We start from the raw sequence: 18,256 nt of genomic DNA, 5'->3' as shown, positions 1-18,256 counted from the left end.
GCCAAATCAAAAATCTGAGCCTGCTGTTGCTTTAGCATGCTCTCAATCTGGACCTGCTGCTGCTTTAAAGTTTGCAGAATTTCCACCATCAGTGGGTCAGGTTCAGGGAGGGCAGCCGCAACAACTGCATTGGACTCCACAGCTCCTGCTCCTATCTCGCATGAGCTTATCACCCGACGACTCTGACCCGCTGACCCCCCATCTTCCCACCTCAACGCCTCCTCGCGTAACTCAAAGAAAGGGATTTTAGTATTCTGCCGAATCACCTTCTTTAGCTCCCTACGTAGTGCTAAATCCCGAACATTCTCTGCAAATTGAAGAATCAGTATTGTGTGTTGGTATTCAAGTTCAAGAAATGGAAACAAGGAGACACAGAATGTTTCACATTCTCCTAAAATGATGTAAACTCTGTCCACCTCCAACTTTGGCTGAAAAATAATTATTTCAGTTAGCGTATCCTCTCCAGATAGCACCGGAGAAGGAATTTGATTTGATGTATTAAGTGTAAGGCAGACACTGTCTCTGAGGTTCTGGTATAGCTTCATGTTACACAGGGCATTTTCACTGCAGACATTTTGACTTGTCACAGTAGGAAAAGCACAGGTGGAACTAATAACAATGGCTCTGATTTCACGTGTCCCGGTACGCCATGACAGTGCGACAGCCAGCATGCACAACACCAGAACCCTGAGACTGACATCAATCATTATTTACGCCTGTGCTTTTCTGACTGTACCAAAATGACTTTCATGGACCAAACTATGTTCAAAACTGTCAAGGATCACAGAGACAACATATTAATTATGTATCAATTAACCCATCCTGTCCTTTGTAAAAACAGACCCGACTGAGCTGTTAAGGCTTCTAAAAAGTCTAAAGTTCGACAATTGGTGTCAAATGAATATAATAGAGTATACATTAGTATTAGTGCTTTATCTCAGCTTCCACATTTTACCCAACCTGCTGAGGCATGTAAGCATTTTTTTCTCTTGTGACAGGTATGGCAAGTGGCGGTTTGAAAAACAGCTGTTACACAGTCCTGCTGAATAGAGCAAAAGTTAGATAATTACTGCTGAACTTGAGTCATCTACAATTGTTACTGTCAGTTTATGACTACATCGTCAAGGGCAAAGGTTGTGGGTAATGGTAATTATTAACAGTTCTCTATAAATTATAGTCATAGGGCAATAACTGCTACGTGGAGAGAGGGGAAGAGGTCATGATGAGTCTGAAGACATGGTTCTCTGCTGGAAAACAGTCCATTCTGGTATAGTTTCTACTTTCCAATGAACCAGTATCACCTTAGATCTCATTTAATATCGAGTACTCCACTAACAGTTATGACGATGTTACATGTCATGAGATAACAGAGCGAGCTGATAAGCAGCTTTAATGATACCAGATGTTCCGGATGACGAGTGCCTTGCTCAGTGAAGCAGGTAACCCAAAGAGGTGCCAGAAGTTGAACTTGAATACAGGCCCCTGATGTCACATCATCCCTCTTTTCACGACATTATACAACGCTAAACTAAGATGATTGGAGTGATGTGAATCCTCATTAACCTTCGGGGATAAACATTTCTGCAAAAATACATCAAATACTCATCAGAATAAGTTTTTCAAAAGGACCAGCCAGTGACAGAAGATGAGAGCTAGTAGTCATGTCCATTTACTGTCATTGTATACGCTTTGATACAGAGAAATTAGAACATAAAAACTGAGGATGAACAGAAAGAAAAAAAGAAATTAAACAGCCACATTCTCTTCCCTTCACCAGTTATTGTACAAGCAAAAAATAAAAATCTTCTAAATCAAACAAGCAGCGGCACTTTTTTTCTTGAACATTAGATACAATTATTAGCTTTATACACCCGGCCGCACTGTTACTTTATGTTGGCACATTGAAACACAAACAGCAACAAATTCAGAAAGATGATACGATGGTACGAGGTCCTGCTTCATTGTGCTCAAATTAAATTATTCTCAGAAATCACAGCTGTCTTCTACAACGGAAACTATGAGGAGAAACCTTTAAAGCACCAAATGAGCTCAGCGTTCAGATCTTATGTTGATTTTGCCATTTTTATGTTGTGAATGTTTGTTTTTTTAAGATGTAGACTTTTGCTTGGAAAATCATGAACTTTTTCTCCCTCAATATCTTAAAAAAAAAAAAAAAAAAAAAGGTAAACAATGGAAGAAGTCAAGCGGAGTTGTAGATATTTTTCCAATTGTCAATGAATCCCATAAAAAAATCCAAAACAACAATGAGGGCTTGAAACAGAAAGCCACAGACAGGAAGTGAGAACATAATGAGACAAGGATGAACACATTGTTGGTTTTGGTCTTTTCATGGAATATGTTGACAGACAATAATAAAAACATAGAAAACCACCAGCCTTATCCTTCAAGATGTACTTTTCTTAGCTTGTTAGCCTAAATACTCTGGTGTTCTCTTTCAAACGGGTAAATAAATAAACAAAACTGTGAATAAAGACACCAATGATGTCTTAATCTTAACGAACCCTTAGCTCTGATTTAATGAACTTCAATGTGTGTTTTTTTTTAAAAAATAACAGTACCGCATCATGATTCAGACTGTTGGCAATTATTTTACAAAATTAAAATCATACTCGCATAATGACAGCAGGTTGGGATTGCCTTTGGTACCTTATTATAATCAAAGGAAAGTCTGATTTAACAATAAAACATGGAGTCTAGACACACGGGGCTTGTGCTTATGTTTACAGCTAACCGATACTGCTAGCTCAGCTAGCGCCACATCACTCGCTGCCACAAGCACGAGCCTCTTGCCCATAAGCAGATGCCCGTTTCCTCCTGTGCAGTGACACAGTGATCTAGTTCTATTATATTCAAGTGAAGGGAGACATCTCTACAGCCAATATCTCCAAAACTAGGCAACTCACACCAAAACAATATAGATTAGTTAGAGGATTTTGGGTGAACTGTCAATTTAAATATGAGAAGATTTAGAAATAAAAACCGCTTTGTTTTGGAAAAACGTCTCTATTTTTAACATCAGAGCTGCAGCCGGTTCAGGGCTTTGTTACAGGAATCGATCGTGTGACATGTCCTGAGCTACGTGACGCTGAGCTCACTTTACCCAGTTTCTACCAGATTTAAAGAGCAACTTCAGGAGCAACTTTCAGAGCAACTTGTAACTCAAACACAAAGAAGAGAAAGAACATAGAAGCAGACATAAAGAAATATCTAAAATCAGGTGGATTAAAAGGAGAAAAAAAAGACAAAACATGTATTTTAGAAAATGATATTAGAAATTAAAAGTAGTAATCATCAGTGTACATAACAGTACTATGGCAGCGAGTTAGGGGAGAAGACAGCTTGTTGAATTATTCAGGGCAGTTACAGGTAGCACTTCACATTAGCCTCATTCCAGTGTGGAGACACTAATGTCTACTAAACTAATGTAATGACACAACTCACTGTAGTGCATCAGTACAGACACTGAATTTACACTTTTGCTGAGCTGTTAAGTAGCAGATATTGCTGTGTATTACTGGCTGAAACACTAGGATAAAACCAAAGGAAGTGTTTCCTTGTTCTTCCTCTTCAACAGAGTTGGACTGCAGGACGGTCTTTCACGGAAAACAACCTCTGGCTTCTCGCTGTCATACACACCAATGCCTAACTCTGTTAGAAACACATTTAAGTCACACTTTGTTTGCTGCTGCTAAAATGACTGCTGCTTCTACAGAAGTGGGAAACACCTACCAGTAACTAGACAGATGTTGTGTCTCTCCCTGCTGCTGATTTTTCCTACATTAAAAGACAGTGGGGCCATTTGAAATACAGGCTCTGCTGCACACCGGCCATACTCATCAGGAGCTAAAGGTTGTTTGTTGGACAAGACCAAGTTCATGGGATTTCTCCTTCTCTTCTTCGTCTCCCATGGTTTCGTTTGTGGCCGCTGGTTGTGCGGCTGCAGCGGACGCCTCCCTGCGAGGACCCTGGAGGCCGTCACATGCCCGTGCGGCATCTGTTCTGGAAGAGCTGCTCGACCACGGAGGAGTCGGCCAGCGTGGAGATGTCGCCCAGGTCTCGTTCGTCACAGGCGATTTTGCGGAGCACCCGTCGCATGATCTTACCTGCGAGTAGTGGAGAGGTGATGATGGTGAGATATTTAAAAAAAAAAATAAAGCTTGTACACTTAAGTAGCTTTTAGAGTAGCTTACTTTATATTTTCTCTGGAAAAACAGTAAAAGCAACTGTTGGAATGCCCACTACAGACTGGATCGTTAAAGAGTATAAAATATGACAAAAATAACCCAAAGAGTTGGATTTGATGTCGAGTTATTTACATGTTGCTGACTCTCACAAACATAATAGTGTCTGAAACTGAGATGTCACCTTAATTCTAGCAAATCTATATAAGTGAAGCATCTCCATTTAAGAGCTCCAAACAACAGGAGAGGTAAACATCCAGGGTGAAAGGGTTATTTTACCGCTTTGTAGCCACAAAAGAAAGGATTTAGCAATCGGACATGCTGGATCGTCAATACTGGCCTCGTAAAGACGATCAGGTATCGGCCACGACCACATAATCAATGTCATTACAATAAACAGCGTTTCAGTGTCGGGAGGTTTACTTTAAAAATCACTTATCCAAGTATCACAACAGACTTAAGTTGTAAAGTGTTGTAATTTGCGTGAATGTGCATGTTAGTATATTGTTATTTATTTTAAAATTGTAATCCTGCTAGTACTACCCATTTTTAGTAAATGTAACAGTAATGTGATAACGTCTTAGTTTTCTGGAACTGTAACGGAATAAAGCTCCCTGATTTTGTATCCTAATTACGTAACGCTTATTGCTCCGTCATGTAATCTGTTACTCCCCAAGCCTACATTCCTCATGGCCCCATGTTACCTTACATAAAAATTTTAAATTCAGAAAAAGAGACCACAAGCCTGAGGAAGAGCACCAGGCTTAAGACATGTATTGTAGCAGTTAAGATACAAACACTTTGAACACTAGAGGTCACAGAACTTAGTTTTTTTTATAATTTAGAAGAACTGATCTTTAGTTTAAACAATAATGAAACTATGGTCTTGTTGCAGCTCCAAATATGTGTCACGAGTACAGCTAAGACGAAAACCTGTTTCATTCTGACCATCAATCATTTACATTTTCTGTAACTTTGGTAACTTTACCAGATCTGGTCTTGGGGAGTCCTGGAGCATTCTGGATGTAGTCTGGTGTTGCGATGGCACCGATCTTCTCCCGCACTGCGAACCCCGAAGGTAAAAAAATCACATCAGAATCTGACTTCCATAACGTGTCACTGAAATGAAGCACTTTTCTTTGCATATTTTCTTTTCTTCACTCATATCTGTGGGTTGATTGTATACAGTTGTGGTCAAAAGTTTACATACACTTGTAAAGAACATAATGTCATGGCTCTCTTGAGTTTCCCCGTTATTTCTACAACTCTGATTTTTCTCTGATAGAGTGATTGGAACAGATACTTCTTTGTCACAAAAAACATTCATGAAGTTTGGTTCTTTCATGACTTTATTATGGGTTAACAGAAAAAGTGATCAAATCTGCTGGGTCAAAAATATACATACAGCAGTGCTAATATTTGGTTACATGTCCCTTGGCTGTTTTCACTTCAATTAGGCGCTTTTGGTAGCCATCCACAAGCTTCTGGCAAGCTTCTCGTTGAATCTTTGACCACTCCTCTTGACAGAATTGGTGCAGTTCAGTTAAATTTGATGGCTTTCTGACATGGACTTGTTTCTTCAGCATTGTCCACATGTTCTCAATGGGATTTAAGTCAGGACTTTGGGAAGGCCATTCTAAAACCCTAATTCTAGCCTGATTTAGCCATTCCATTACCACTTTTGATGTGTGTTTGGGGTCATTGTCCTGTTGAAACACCCAACTGCGCCCAAGACCCAACCTTCGGGCTGATGATTTTAGGTTATCTTGAAGAATTTGAAGGTAATCCTCCTTCTTCATTATCCCATTTACTCTCTGTGAAGCACCAGTTCCATTGGCAGCAAAACAGCCCCACAGCATAATACTACCACCACCGTGCTTGACGGTAGGCATGGTGTTCTTGGGGTTAAAGGCCTCACCTTTTCTCCTCCAAACATATTGCTGGGCATTGTGGCCAAACAGCTCGATTTTTGTTTCGTCTGACCACAGAACTTTCCTCCAGAAGGTCTTATCTTTGTCCATGTGATCAGCAGCAAACTTCAGTTGAGCCTTAAGGTGCCGCTTTTGGAGCAAGGGCTTCCTTCTTGCACGGCAGCCTCTCAGTCCATGGAGATGCAAAACACGCTTGACTGTGGACACTGACACCTGTGTTCCAGCAGCTTCTAATTCTTGGCAGATCTGCTTTTTGGTGGTTCTCGGTTGACTCTTCACCCTCCTGACCAATTTTCTCTTAGCAGCAGGTGATAGCTTGCGTTTTCTTCCTGATCGTGGCAGTGACAAAACAGTGCCATGCACTTTATACTTACAAACAATAGTTTGCACTGTTGCTCTTGGGACCTGCAGCTGCTTTGAAATGGCTCCAAGTGACTTTCCTGACTTGTTCAAGTCAATGATTCGCTTTTTCAGATCCATGCTGAGCTCCTTTGACTTTCCCATTGTAGCGTTTGTGGGCGTTTGTATCCAATGAGCCCTATTTAAATGGCCTCAGAGAAGTCACCAGCTGTAGTCACTCATTATCACTCACAAGAAGTTAAGAGGCCATGCTATGAAGCTCATTTCATTGACACAACTTTCTAAGTCACCAAAATTGCTAATTCATGTTGCTGTATGTATATTTTTGACCCAGCAGATTTTGTCACTTTTCTGTTAACCCATAATAAAGTCATGAAAGAACCAAACTTCATGAATGTTTTTGTGACAAAGAAGTATCTGTTCCAATCACTCTATCAGAGAAAAATCAGAGTTGTAGAAATAACTGGAAACTCAAGAGAGCCATGACATTATGTTCTTTACAAGTGTATGTAAACTTTTGACCACAACTGTACATTTCCTCCTTTTTCTTTACACTAAAAAGGTTTTGGGAGTTTCAGTGGAGACTTCTGGTGTCCCATGAAGCTCTTCCTGCCCGACAAGAATACTTCACTAAAAAAGTACTTTGATGGACCCATCCCCAACCAAGCCATGTTTACCAACCTTGTTTTTTGAGCTCGGCCTCCATCGTTCGGTTGTACGTCACTCCATCTATGAGAGTTACGAAGCAGTAGAGGCTCTCTCCTTTGACAGGATGAGGTCTGCCCACAACAGCAGCCTCTGCAACGGCCTCGTGCTCCACCAGAGCCGACTCCACCTCCGCTGTACTCAGCAAGTGGCCTGGAGGGAAAAGAGACAAAAGGGAGTTTTGGTTAACTGATCTCAGAATGTAAATCTTCCCAATTCACCACAGACAGAATGAATTTCATCAGAAACACAAGAGTAGAGAATATATCTCGTTAGTTCCTCTTGAAGCTGATGCATCGCTTGGCTGTTTGTGTTCCTTGAGAAGCTCTGCGAACCACTCTTGGTTGACGAGACAAGTTTGGATATTATGTATGATTTCATTATATAATATCAATATGCTTCTAAATCTACCATCCATCCAGACACTGAAATAAGTTTGGAAAAAATAAATAAAACTTAAATGGTCAAGTTAAATAATTTAGAACAAAAACTAAGGAGTAGTTTATTGGGGGAGAAATATATTTGTAATAGATTTGTTCTTTTTTTTCCAAAAAGAAAAAGTCTTTATTAAAGGGTCCTTGAAAGTTGCCTAAACCAACGAGAAACTCGCTCTGTTTTGTAAAATATAACTCCCGTTAAATGCTTATTTTGTTTTTGGATGTATAATCCCCCCCCCCCAAAAAAACAAAAAAAACCCACTTTAAAATAGGAAGAAAAAAGTGAAGAAGCCCGCTGTATAAAGACAGTTTACTAAGAGACACAAACATCTCATTTAGGTCTTTTAAATGAGCTCAGGGGTGAGTCTTACCAGAGACATTCAGCATGTCGTCTATCCTTCCCGTTATCCAGTAGTAGCCATCCTTGTCTCTACGGCAACCTGTACATTAAAAAAGTAAAGTTTAAACAGATGTTGTAAAGTCAAAGCTTTCGACACAATTTAGCAGCAACACACATGGAAAAAAAGGATAAAAACATAGAAGTATTTAATGGAAGAAACAGATAAAAAGGCAATAGAGCAAACTATAATATTTGATAGAATGAGATAATATAGATTTATTATAAATTAAAGTACAAGAAACAGTCTGAAGGTGTAGAAAATAGACAAAGATTTAAAATGATGAACACAACAAAATAGGAAATGAACACAAAAAAATCCTAATTTATCTCAGTTGAGGGCGACATTTAGGATTTTTGGTACTCCAGAAACATGTTTCCTAACTGCATTTAGTAAAAAAAAACAAAAAAAACAACGGTCTAAGGACAGCAGGTGCACAGATGGTAAAGCCCCAATCTCTTGAGCTCTATAAATCAAATTGACTTCACTTGATAGGAAATTAATTTAAGATTCCTAACTTGGAAAATCCTAACTTTAGGATGGCATAAACCGTCCATAATTTAAAATAACTTAAAAAAATGGCAGCAGCAGTGTTGTTAGATCTGTATGGATAGTGAAGACACAGCATAATGATTGTAAGGCTGCTCAAACCAGGAAATGAAAAGTGTATCAATAGGGAAGAAGAGATTCATTTTGAATTTGATCTACCTGCTAAGTCGAGCTCTTGAGACGCCTACAAACAGGCTTAGGGATCTGCCAGTGGTCGCACAGATCAAAAGCTTACCAGTACAGTCTAATCAAAGATACAGCAGGACAGGACGAGAGCTGATTGAAGAATCTATTTTTCTTAATGTTAAGATAAGATAGGAGGTCTAAGAAAGGCTAGGACACAGCCATGACTTTAAAAACGGCTTCAGTAAGAGGAATATAATGTTTAAAACTTAAGTAAAGATAGGACAAGCAGGATATTTTCCTGTCCCGAGGCCCCTGGTCTCTCACCGTCTCCTGTGACGTAGTATCCGGGGAACTTCTTGAAGTAGGTGGTTTCAAACCTCTGCTGGTTTCCGTACACCGTCCTCATCACTCCGGGCCACGGCTGTTTGAATACCTGTTTGAAGGCAGAAGAAGCAGAAACAGATGAACACACACGATGAGTCAAAGAGTGAAAGATCACTTCAAAACGTGGTGATAATGGTCCTAACCAGGTAGCCGTCACTCGGTCCCTCCAGCTCCTCTCCTGACTCATTCAAGATGGCCGGCACCACTCCGAAGAACGGGAACGTCTGGAGAACAGAATAAGAAAAGATGGTAGATATTGAACTTCTTCACCGTATATTATTAGTTTCTTATGACTAACATTAGATTTTAAATAGAGGCTTGTATGAAATGAGTTCTACAGTATTCTAGGATTTACTGCCGCGCCCCCAAACTTTGTTGACATGATAAACAAGCTGCACATTAACCAAAACTAAAGACTGTATCGAACAAATTATAAACGCCGTATAAGCTACACATTTGTGAAATTAGAAGTTTATATGTCGTTTCATATTTTACACATAACACTGCTACCGAGAAGCACTCCACATAAATATTTAGGGGAACATTTCACGACAAAAAAGGAATCAATGCAACAATCATCTCCAACCTTAATGGAAAGCAATCGTCTTGAATTCATAGGTTTGAGTGTGTGAACAAATCCATACAGTTAGCTGGATAATATAAGAGCTTTGTGGTAGGCCTTTGGTATGTACTTTTTTGGTACATTTTTTTAGCTCAGAATTTTTTTTAATTTTCCGATTTCTGTCTGTAAAGCGCTTTGAAACCTGCCTCATGTATGTATTGTGCTGTGTTAATACATTTGCCTTGCGTCTTAATGTTGAAGTGAAGTAGAATGTTGTGTGTTTACTTTGTACATCACTCACAGCAGATCCAGGTTTCATGGGTGTTGCTGCAGGTAGAGGAGTCAACACATGTCCACCCTGAAAGGCCAGAAAACATCCAGTGAGAAATGTTTTTGTTTTTTTATCCCACATGGTGTGAGCAAACTGTTGGCTGTGCTGCCTCCTGCTGGAAGCTGAGGAAGTCTGCAATCACTGCTTCTGAGTGAGGTAGTTAAAAAAAAGGTTAAAAAAGTGTTGTCTCTTATTTAGGATCATGTTTCAGCAGCAGTTCAGTCCAAAACATAGCCGTTGATTATATATAAATCTTACGCCAAAAAGTAATAACTTACAGTTTCTGTCTGCCAGAAGGTGTCAACAATAGGACATCTCTTCTCTCCCACCTCTGTGTAGTACCAATGCCAGGCCTCAGGGTTGATGGGCTCTCCCACCGTCCCCAAAACCTTCAGAGAGTCTCGCTTATACCTGCAGAGAGAACGTGATTCACTACAGAAACAGATACAAAATGCCACCCTTGCATAATAACAACATAAAACATACAACAGTAATGAAGAGCATCACTAGCAAGTCTAACTAACTCGTGACGGTCACGACTCACTTCTGCACCGGCTCTCTGCCGTACTTCATCAGCAGTCTGATGGCGGTCGGAGCTGTGTAGAACTTGGTCACATGATATTTGTCCACAATCTCCCACATACGGCTTACATCTGGGTACGTAGGCAGGCCCTCAAACTGAAACACAAACAGTACCTTAAATACAAAAACCTAAACGTCACATACCAGACTTTCATTCTAAACGTCCTTTTTTTTTAGCCTGAATAATAATTATTACATTTATGAATTCAAACTAAGGCTGCAACTGATGATCATTAGGCTTATAAAATGTCAGGAAATGGTGAAAAATGTGACGTTTACAAATATTTAGTCCAGCTGGACCGTCCAAAATTTAAAGATATGCCATTTATAAATGATATAAAAATACAAAAAGCAGCAAATACACATATGGAAGCTAAAATCAGAGCAGGTTTGTAATTTTCACAATATGATGAAAGATTCATCGATAATAAAAACAGTTGACATTGCAATTAATATTCTGTCAGCTGACTAATCAATAAATTAAATAAGTGTTTCTCTTCTCCAAGATGACACTGATCTCCACAGTTCACAGAAAAATAAATACTAAAATTAGTTGTCATAAAAAACAAATGACAAAATGTACAGTCAAGTTTTATGTTAAATTACTGTATGGTATTTAGTAGCCATCTGCAGTTACCTTGAATTAAATAACAAATAGAACTAAAACCGTGTTTTCCAGGTCGTTATGCTTATTAAATGTTCAATACATACTACTACAAAATACAAATCATAGGACAGATGTATTTAAATGACTGCATTGGTCAACTTTCTTTGGTGGCAGATCAAATCAGACATCACCTGCAGTCAGTCACAATAGAGCGACCGTCAGCCAAGTCGGCTGAAGTTTGTAAAAACAGGAAGTTGAGTAATCCCACCGTCCCTCTGTCGGCACTCACCAGGACGCTGGTGGCCCCGTTAGCCAGCGGGCCATAGGTGATGTAGGAGTGTCCGGTGATCCAACCGATGTCTGCCGTGCACCAGTATACGTCATCGGGCTGGTGGTCAAACACCAGTTTGAAGGTGGTGGCGGTGTAGAGCATGTAGCCGCTGACTGTGTGGAGAACTCCCTGCAGACCAGAGAAGTAAAGCTTGAAGCAAGTTTGAGGATTAAAACAATTTGTGATTTAAAGAGGCAATTAGACAAAGACCATCTTTTCAAGTCCTAAATTGATATTAAAATGACAGTAATCCTTCTAACTTCATTGTTAGAGGTAAAACAAATACCTGGGATGTTCCAACATGACATTTCTGCATGTTTTAGCCCTTAGTGACACGAATAGTTCACCTTTAAGGCATTTTAAAACTACTTGGACCATAATAAGATAAAACTAAATCAGATGGACAACATTATTATTATTAAAAATGTGAGGAACAGTTACCAACATTTTCTGACTGTTCCGTTTAAAGCTGAATGACTGACATCTGAACACAGTGTATCTGTATTCACGTACGGCACACATTGTGTTTGTTTGCTACAAAGTAGTCCTATTTGGGGTGACGGGTCGAGACATGGGAGTTAAAATGAGTCTAAAAGTGTCATTATGTCTTGGGACCGGCTGCTGAGTCAAGTGTGCAGGTAGTGGTCAAATGATTACATTAAGGTGTGACCTCTTACAGGTCTGGTCTGGGCTCTCTTCACACTACACCAAGAGGTTTCACTCACAGAGGTTTGTTAATTATGTCTGCACAGAGGTTACTGTTACAGACAGAACTGCCAGGAACACACAGGCAACATCAAAGAATACAGTTAATAACATTTTCTTCTACACACCGCCCCAACCCTCAGTTCCCTCAGCCTCACTTTACCTTTGGTTTACCAGTTGAGCCGCTAGTGTAGAGGATGAAGAGAGGATCTTCAGAATCGCACCACTCTGGTTCACACTCGTCTGAAGCTCCACGGACCAGAGTGTGCCAACACAAGTCCACCTCGGGGTTCCACGGGACCTGGCATCAAACACACACGCACACAAGAGACACAAGTGCACACAAACATGCACAGATATAAACAGGACAAGTCAACACCAGTTATCAATGAAATCCCGGTCAATCAGTTAAACATTAAAAACAACCTACAATCTAAAACACAGAACAAAAGTGAAAGAACGTTAGTTTGACGAACTAGTTAGGAGAAGAGTGCAAAACATGGGAAAGCTGTAGATCAGAGTTACAGTGAATAAAGCAAAGATTTATTAGAAAAGTTACAAACATGGAAGTTGTCTTGTAACTTATTCTTTGTGTCAATCAGAGATGGGTCACTTACCTTCTGATATAAACTAAGAATAACAAAACGAATGAAGTAAAATCTGTTTACAGTTTAAGCAATAATTTGTATTTTTGTAAGACACAGCCTGAAAATATTTGGACCAACTGTAAAATAAAAGAGAAGAGGGATGAAGATACGGAAAGGTGAGAAAGAAAGACACGTAGAAAGATTTAGGTTGAGCGAAAGAGAAAGTCTCCATCAAATCTTTCCAAATACTTAAAAGGTTTTACAATCAGGTGAGTTCCTTTCAAGCAGATAATCGACCCAGATCTGATGTCCACTCGTCATCACTCACAAAGAAATACATGCTCCATAATGCTGTTTTCTTTGTTAAAGAGGAATTAACACACAGCAGACATCACTTTAAAGATAATATCATGTTAACAGGCTTTGTGTTTTCAAGTACAACCAACATGTTTTTTTTTTTTTAACAATTAATTTTTGAGTATCAACCAGAGAAAACCAAGTTCTGGTCATATCTTTAACTCTTTATGGGCGAAACAGTATGAGCACAAAGAGATAAAGAAATGGAAAGATGTACAATACAAATTATATAATAAGAGAAAACACACAACTCTACCTCTGATCCCTGAGACAAAGTATTTCTATATTTATATTCAACTAAGTTACTGAGAAGGAATCAGGGCTCTGTTTGTATCGGCATCTAGACAAAATACAAGGAAGAAGGTAAACTTTTAAATTAAATTGTGTATTTTGACAAAATATGATTCAGTGGAGCGTATAGATAAGTGTAATCTTATCTAAAGTGGATTATCCTGTTCATGCCAAGGCCACTAAATCAAAATATACGTGCTGTGTTTATATATTAAAAAAATAAAAACATTCACAGTGCATTTCCTAGAAGCATAATTAAATTGTAGTAAAAATGTTACTCAAAATGAAATCAACAGAGCACTGCTTTGACTTTCACGTTGTGCTACATTCCTGCTAATTAACAAATCTTTGCATTAAAAAAAAGAAAAAGACTTCAAATAGTTTTACTTCACCCATTCTGTTCTTGTTCACTCTCACTTAGCGTATTTTTAGCGTGGAGCATTTAACAGCTACAGGTAAAGATATTCTATCGATACCTTTAAGCCTTTCACAGCTCACTGCAGCGAGAGATTTACCAGTAAAACAAGAAAAGGATGACATCATCGCACCACAGTGAAAGCCTCAGAATACTGCCGGCACGAAAATGGGGCCTTCAGTCGGGGTTTAAAAATTGCTGAGGCAAAGTAAATTTATTAAAACAACAGACCCCTGATTCTTCCTGATTTGTGCGTGAAGGAGATAAGTGTTACAGGAGTTACATTAGTAAGAAAAACAACACCCTTCAAAGACAGCAGGTCACTCTGGGCTGTGTACAAATAAGTAAGAAAGTGTGCGACCGCAACATAAAGGGCCAGTTCACAACAGATACAAAAAGAGAAAAACAGTGTTAATACAAATCCCAAGCTTAGAGAGAATTTTCATTTTATTCCACTTAATTTAGACAGTCCAGAAAACATCTGAGAACACAAGTAACATTTTCCCATCATTTATAGAGAAATATTATATTGTCTCTAAACTTAATATTCTTATTTTTGTTTCCATGTTTCTAGAAATACATAATAGATAAGACTCAATATTAGTCTTAATTTTAAGTCTGCTACAGTTTGTATCATCAGATTGTACAAATCTAAAATGTAATTTCTAAAGCTGACAAGTCATTAGAGGACGTTTTAATTTGATTTAACTATTGTTTCATAGTGTCAGCAGATATCACAAATGATAAGTTCATCAAGTTAATTTGTTTCTAAATTAGAAAATATAAAAGATTTGTTTCCATGTTCCAAATGTAATCTGAATTGTCTGAAATCACAGGAACAACGAACTGCTGTTGCTGGGTAAAAACAATAAATCAGCAAGAACTGTTTCTTAATTTATATCAGATAAATATTTATAGAATCAGATTTAATATTTCATCATAGAGGACTTGTTAACTGGAGTAAGAATTGTTCTTCTTACTTTGTTTATGGTTTTTACCCTGCAGCAGTTATATGAAAATTCTACTTGTGGGTGAAATATCTGTTTAAAAAGCAAAAAACAAAAAGGGGTTATGGGGGTTTAGTGGAGGGAGGAGGGAATGAAAATACCTGCGGTACAGGATGTGTTTTCCTTACTCTCCCTGTCTGTTTCTCCTGCTGGACGGGAGGGAATGAAAGGAACAAGAGCAGGAGGAGGAGGAGGAGGAGGAAGGAGGAGGAAGGAGAAGTTAATGAGGGAGAGCGGTTATTTTAAAAAACCCAAAAACAACACAAAACCGAAAGAAAAATTGGGTCCATGAGATCACCTCAAGTTGAGAAATGGAGAAGTTTTAAGAGGTCCACAACAACAAAACATAGAAACAGTTGAGGAGAAGTCAGTAACCGTCCTTCCATCTTAAGAACATACAACAGAATTCAGAGGTATATACCAGTCTCTAACTTTAACATAACTGCTGTACAGAAATAGAAATGAAACATGACTTTAAGGAAAGGAAAGAAGACTGGCTTTACTCTGTCTGTCTTATTGTTAACAAATCCCATGAAAAGCCCAAATCCAATACTGTGCCAGCTCTCTCTGAACTATCCATCGATATTGGCTTCTTCTTTCCATGCTATGGCAGATTGTAACCATTGCTTTTGAGGCAGCATACTGCCCCCTACTTGTGGCATCTACAAGTCACATTCTAGTTCTTCAAATGAAATGGTTTATAATTAATAGTAGTGACGTGTTAAAGTACTGCCAACATCTAGTATAAAAGAAGCACATGTAAACATCTCTAACCAACATCCATGTACCAGTGTCATTTGCAGCTTGGTTTTTGGTCGTTTCATGGGATTTATTGACAATAAGAAAAGTACAGAATATCACCACTCTTTCCCTTTTTAGTACACAGGAAGTCAATGAGTGTCAAAGGAGTATTATTTACATGTTAGTAAAACTAACCCCTCTGTATTTTATCTGCTTTGCTTTTCCCACGTCTCAAACATGGGAGAAGCAAAGCAATGATGTGTTCTTGAAGAGAATATGAACTACAATAACACAAATAAGAAAGACACAGCATGACTGCACAATGTAATGATTCAGTATCACCATAGACGGTCAAACTATTGTTGCAGACTCTTTGGCCGGGTCTGGAACGGCCCATTTGTTGCATTTTTAGTTGATTGTTTACCTGCAGATCAGGGCAGGACCGTTTGGCGGGAGGAGACTGAGAGCCCAGAGGAGTCTCTTCTGCTTCTTTGGACAGATGCTTCAGCATTATACACCTCTGTATAGAGAAACCTCTGCACAGAAACATGGACATGGTAATCATTACCATCTCATACCAAGTGAGCACATAACCAAGATGTTTTCTCAATGTTCAGCGTGCTTTCTGGCACTCTTCTGTGAGCCCTAACACTTATGAATCACTATAGACATTTTTTGTCTTTGCTAATACATATTGCATACATTTTGGCATGGGTGTGAGTTATATTTATTAGGAAGGTCCACCTATAATAACTATAATAAACTGGGTAGCTAAAATTCAGAAACTCAGCTCCTTAAAACCATTAAAACTATAATCTTTGATCCCACGGCCAATAGAGCATAACATCATGCATTCTATTATATCTTGAACTCTGGTTTGAGAATTTCAGTTTGAATATAAATATAAACAATAACAAATGACAAAAACAACACAATCTGTAATTCTGCAGTATTCTGTAAATTGTACTGTTGTACAGTACAAAGTTACAGTAAGAGTTGGAGTAAAACAAGTTGTGATGGTTTGGGGCTAGGAAATGACTTATGTCAATGAAGGTGTGTGTGTGTGTGTGTGTGTGTGTGTGTGTGTGTGTGCGCGTTTCTCTCCACAGCTTACTTGTCTCTGCATTTCTGCAGTGCTTCGTCAGCTAAGAGCTTCAGGTTGATCAGCTTATCTCCTCGATAGAAACCATCTGAACCAATGAGACATGAGAGAAACATGAGATGAACATAGAGAGTGACGGATGATGAAGAGAGAGAGAAAACAAAGATGTATTCTGCAGTCAGTCCAGTTGCAGCAAGACAAAAATGTGCTTTTCCACAGCAAGCAGGACAGGAAATAATGTGGACATGGTTCTTATTCATATTAAAGTTTGCATGGAGAGCAGACTAATATTAGCATTCCACTAGATTAAAGTTTGTGACCCGGCCGCCATGTTGAAAACAGTTGAGCCAAAACCAAGCACCACCAACCAACCGGAGCAAACTTGCTCATTTTACAGCGAGCGAATGGGCAATAAAGTATCAGAATCTTGATTCTTATTTGATCGGAGCTACCTAGTCTGACAGTTTGACCGGAGTTTATGAGCAGTGATCGACAGTAGCGATAAAGACTCCTCGGCTCTGATTGGCTGTTGTCCTTCAGGCCCAGTGGAGCACTAACAGGAGGCAGAGGAACCAGACTTTTTTGCAGATTATCTGTCTCCTACTGATATGACAGTTTGATAAATAAATAAATATGATAAAACCTTATTTTGTAAAAGTTACCAACTGCAGCTTTAAGTACATTTCTCTTATAATGCAGTACGGCCTGGGCCTCCAGCAGCGTAGTGTCGGCTCCCAGAGGGGATCGGTGGAGCAGCGAGGCAAAGCTTGATCCTTGCCCCCTGTAGGATCATGGGTAGTTAAAAATTAAAATGTATCAACTACGGTAGTAAAACTCAATGACATCCATTGGATAAATGAGCTCTTTCACCTTTCATGCTATCATTACTTTCTTTACAAGGTAATAAAACTCTATGACTACACTGCCAGTCAGAATAAGAGTCCATGATCCGCTTACAGGACTTCAATGAACCACAGGCCATTAACCCAGCAGATTAACAAGTTTATATCCCAGGACTCTAATCCATCAAAGAAGACTAAGATTACTGGTCACAGCCCAGCACCTCGTCTCAACCATTCAGCTTCACAAGCTGAGGAGCCAGAGTGAGGCTTCCGTGTCCCAGAGGAGCCGAACTGGCCACCGAGAGTAACAAGCTCTGCTTGAGATGTCTTTGAGAAAGACACTGAAACGCTTCCTGCTCAGTCACGGGTCAGTCTCAAAAGTCATCTCTCATCTCTCTTCATCTTTCAAAGCTGCAATGTACTGCTGTGAACACCAGGTTAGTTCTGATCTGAAAGTCACAATAACGAGGCACAGCGGTAGACCAGGAAGTCTTGTGTTCTGTGAGGTAAAATGACTGTTTCTGTCAATTGAGTTCAGTGGCTTTGAAGAGAGCATAGATGACAGCTTCAGTTCCCTGTAGGAAGTGGCTGTCTGACAGCAGGGTAACGCGTTGAAAATATTCTAAATATAGCGTACACTTGAACTGATATCTGCTGCCAACCTCATTAATTAAGTTACTGTGGTAACCTACGTCACTGACTTC

The 18,256-nt window shown here is 39.2% G+C and overlaps 1 protein-coding gene across 2 annotated transcripts in view; it reads right to left on the bottom strand.

The window, feature by feature from the left end:
* Window positions 1-1,646: 1,646 nt before the first annotated feature.
* acss2 (acyl-CoA synthetase short chain family member 2) overlaps window positions 1,647-18,256 on the bottom strand; it is a 26,827-nt gene continuing 10,217 nt past the window's right edge. The window contains exons 6-19 of one of the 2 annotated variants that reach the window (XM_068732904.1): window positions 16,723-16,798; window positions 16,033-16,144; window positions 14,969-15,016; window positions 12,374-12,511; window positions 11,464-11,634; window positions 10,530-10,663; window positions 10,264-10,396; window positions 9,956-10,012; window positions 9,236-9,316; window positions 9,033-9,141; window positions 8,007-8,075; window positions 7,175-7,351; window positions 5,191-5,265; window positions 1,647-4,124 (exon numbers count right to left, since the gene is read on the bottom strand). In XM_068732904.1, the coding sequence (XP_068589005.1) occupies window positions 3,997-4,124; window positions 5,191-5,265; window positions 7,175-7,351; window positions 8,007-8,075; window positions 9,033-9,141; window positions 9,236-9,316; window positions 9,956-10,012; window positions 10,264-10,396; window positions 10,530-10,663; window positions 11,464-11,634; window positions 12,374-12,511; window positions 14,969-15,016; window positions 16,033-16,144; window positions 16,723-16,798 (1,508 nt within the window). In that variant the 3' untranslated portion in view covers window positions 1,647-3,996. The remainder of the gene's footprint in view (window positions 4,125-5,190; window positions 5,266-7,174; window positions 7,352-8,006; window positions 8,076-9,032; window positions 9,142-9,235; window positions 9,317-9,955; window positions 10,013-10,263; window positions 10,397-10,529; window positions 10,664-11,463; window positions 11,635-12,373; window positions 12,512-14,968; window positions 15,017-16,032; window positions 16,145-16,722; window positions 16,799-18,256) is intronic. The other variant, XM_068732905.1, reaches the window with a different exon arrangement.

Source organism: Cebidichthys violaceus, unplaced genomic scaffold, assembly GCF_023349555.1.
Source record: "Cebidichthys violaceus isolate CVI_PGR_0920_01 unplaced genomic scaffold, fCebVio1.0.p SCAF_6, whole genome shotgun sequence".
Taxonomy (NCBI): Eukaryota; Metazoa; Chordata; class Actinopteri; order Perciformes; family Stichaeidae; genus Cebidichthys; species Cebidichthys violaceus.
Note: the sequence above shows the minus strand (reverse complement) of the source record. Positions and strands in the feature narration are given on the sequence as shown.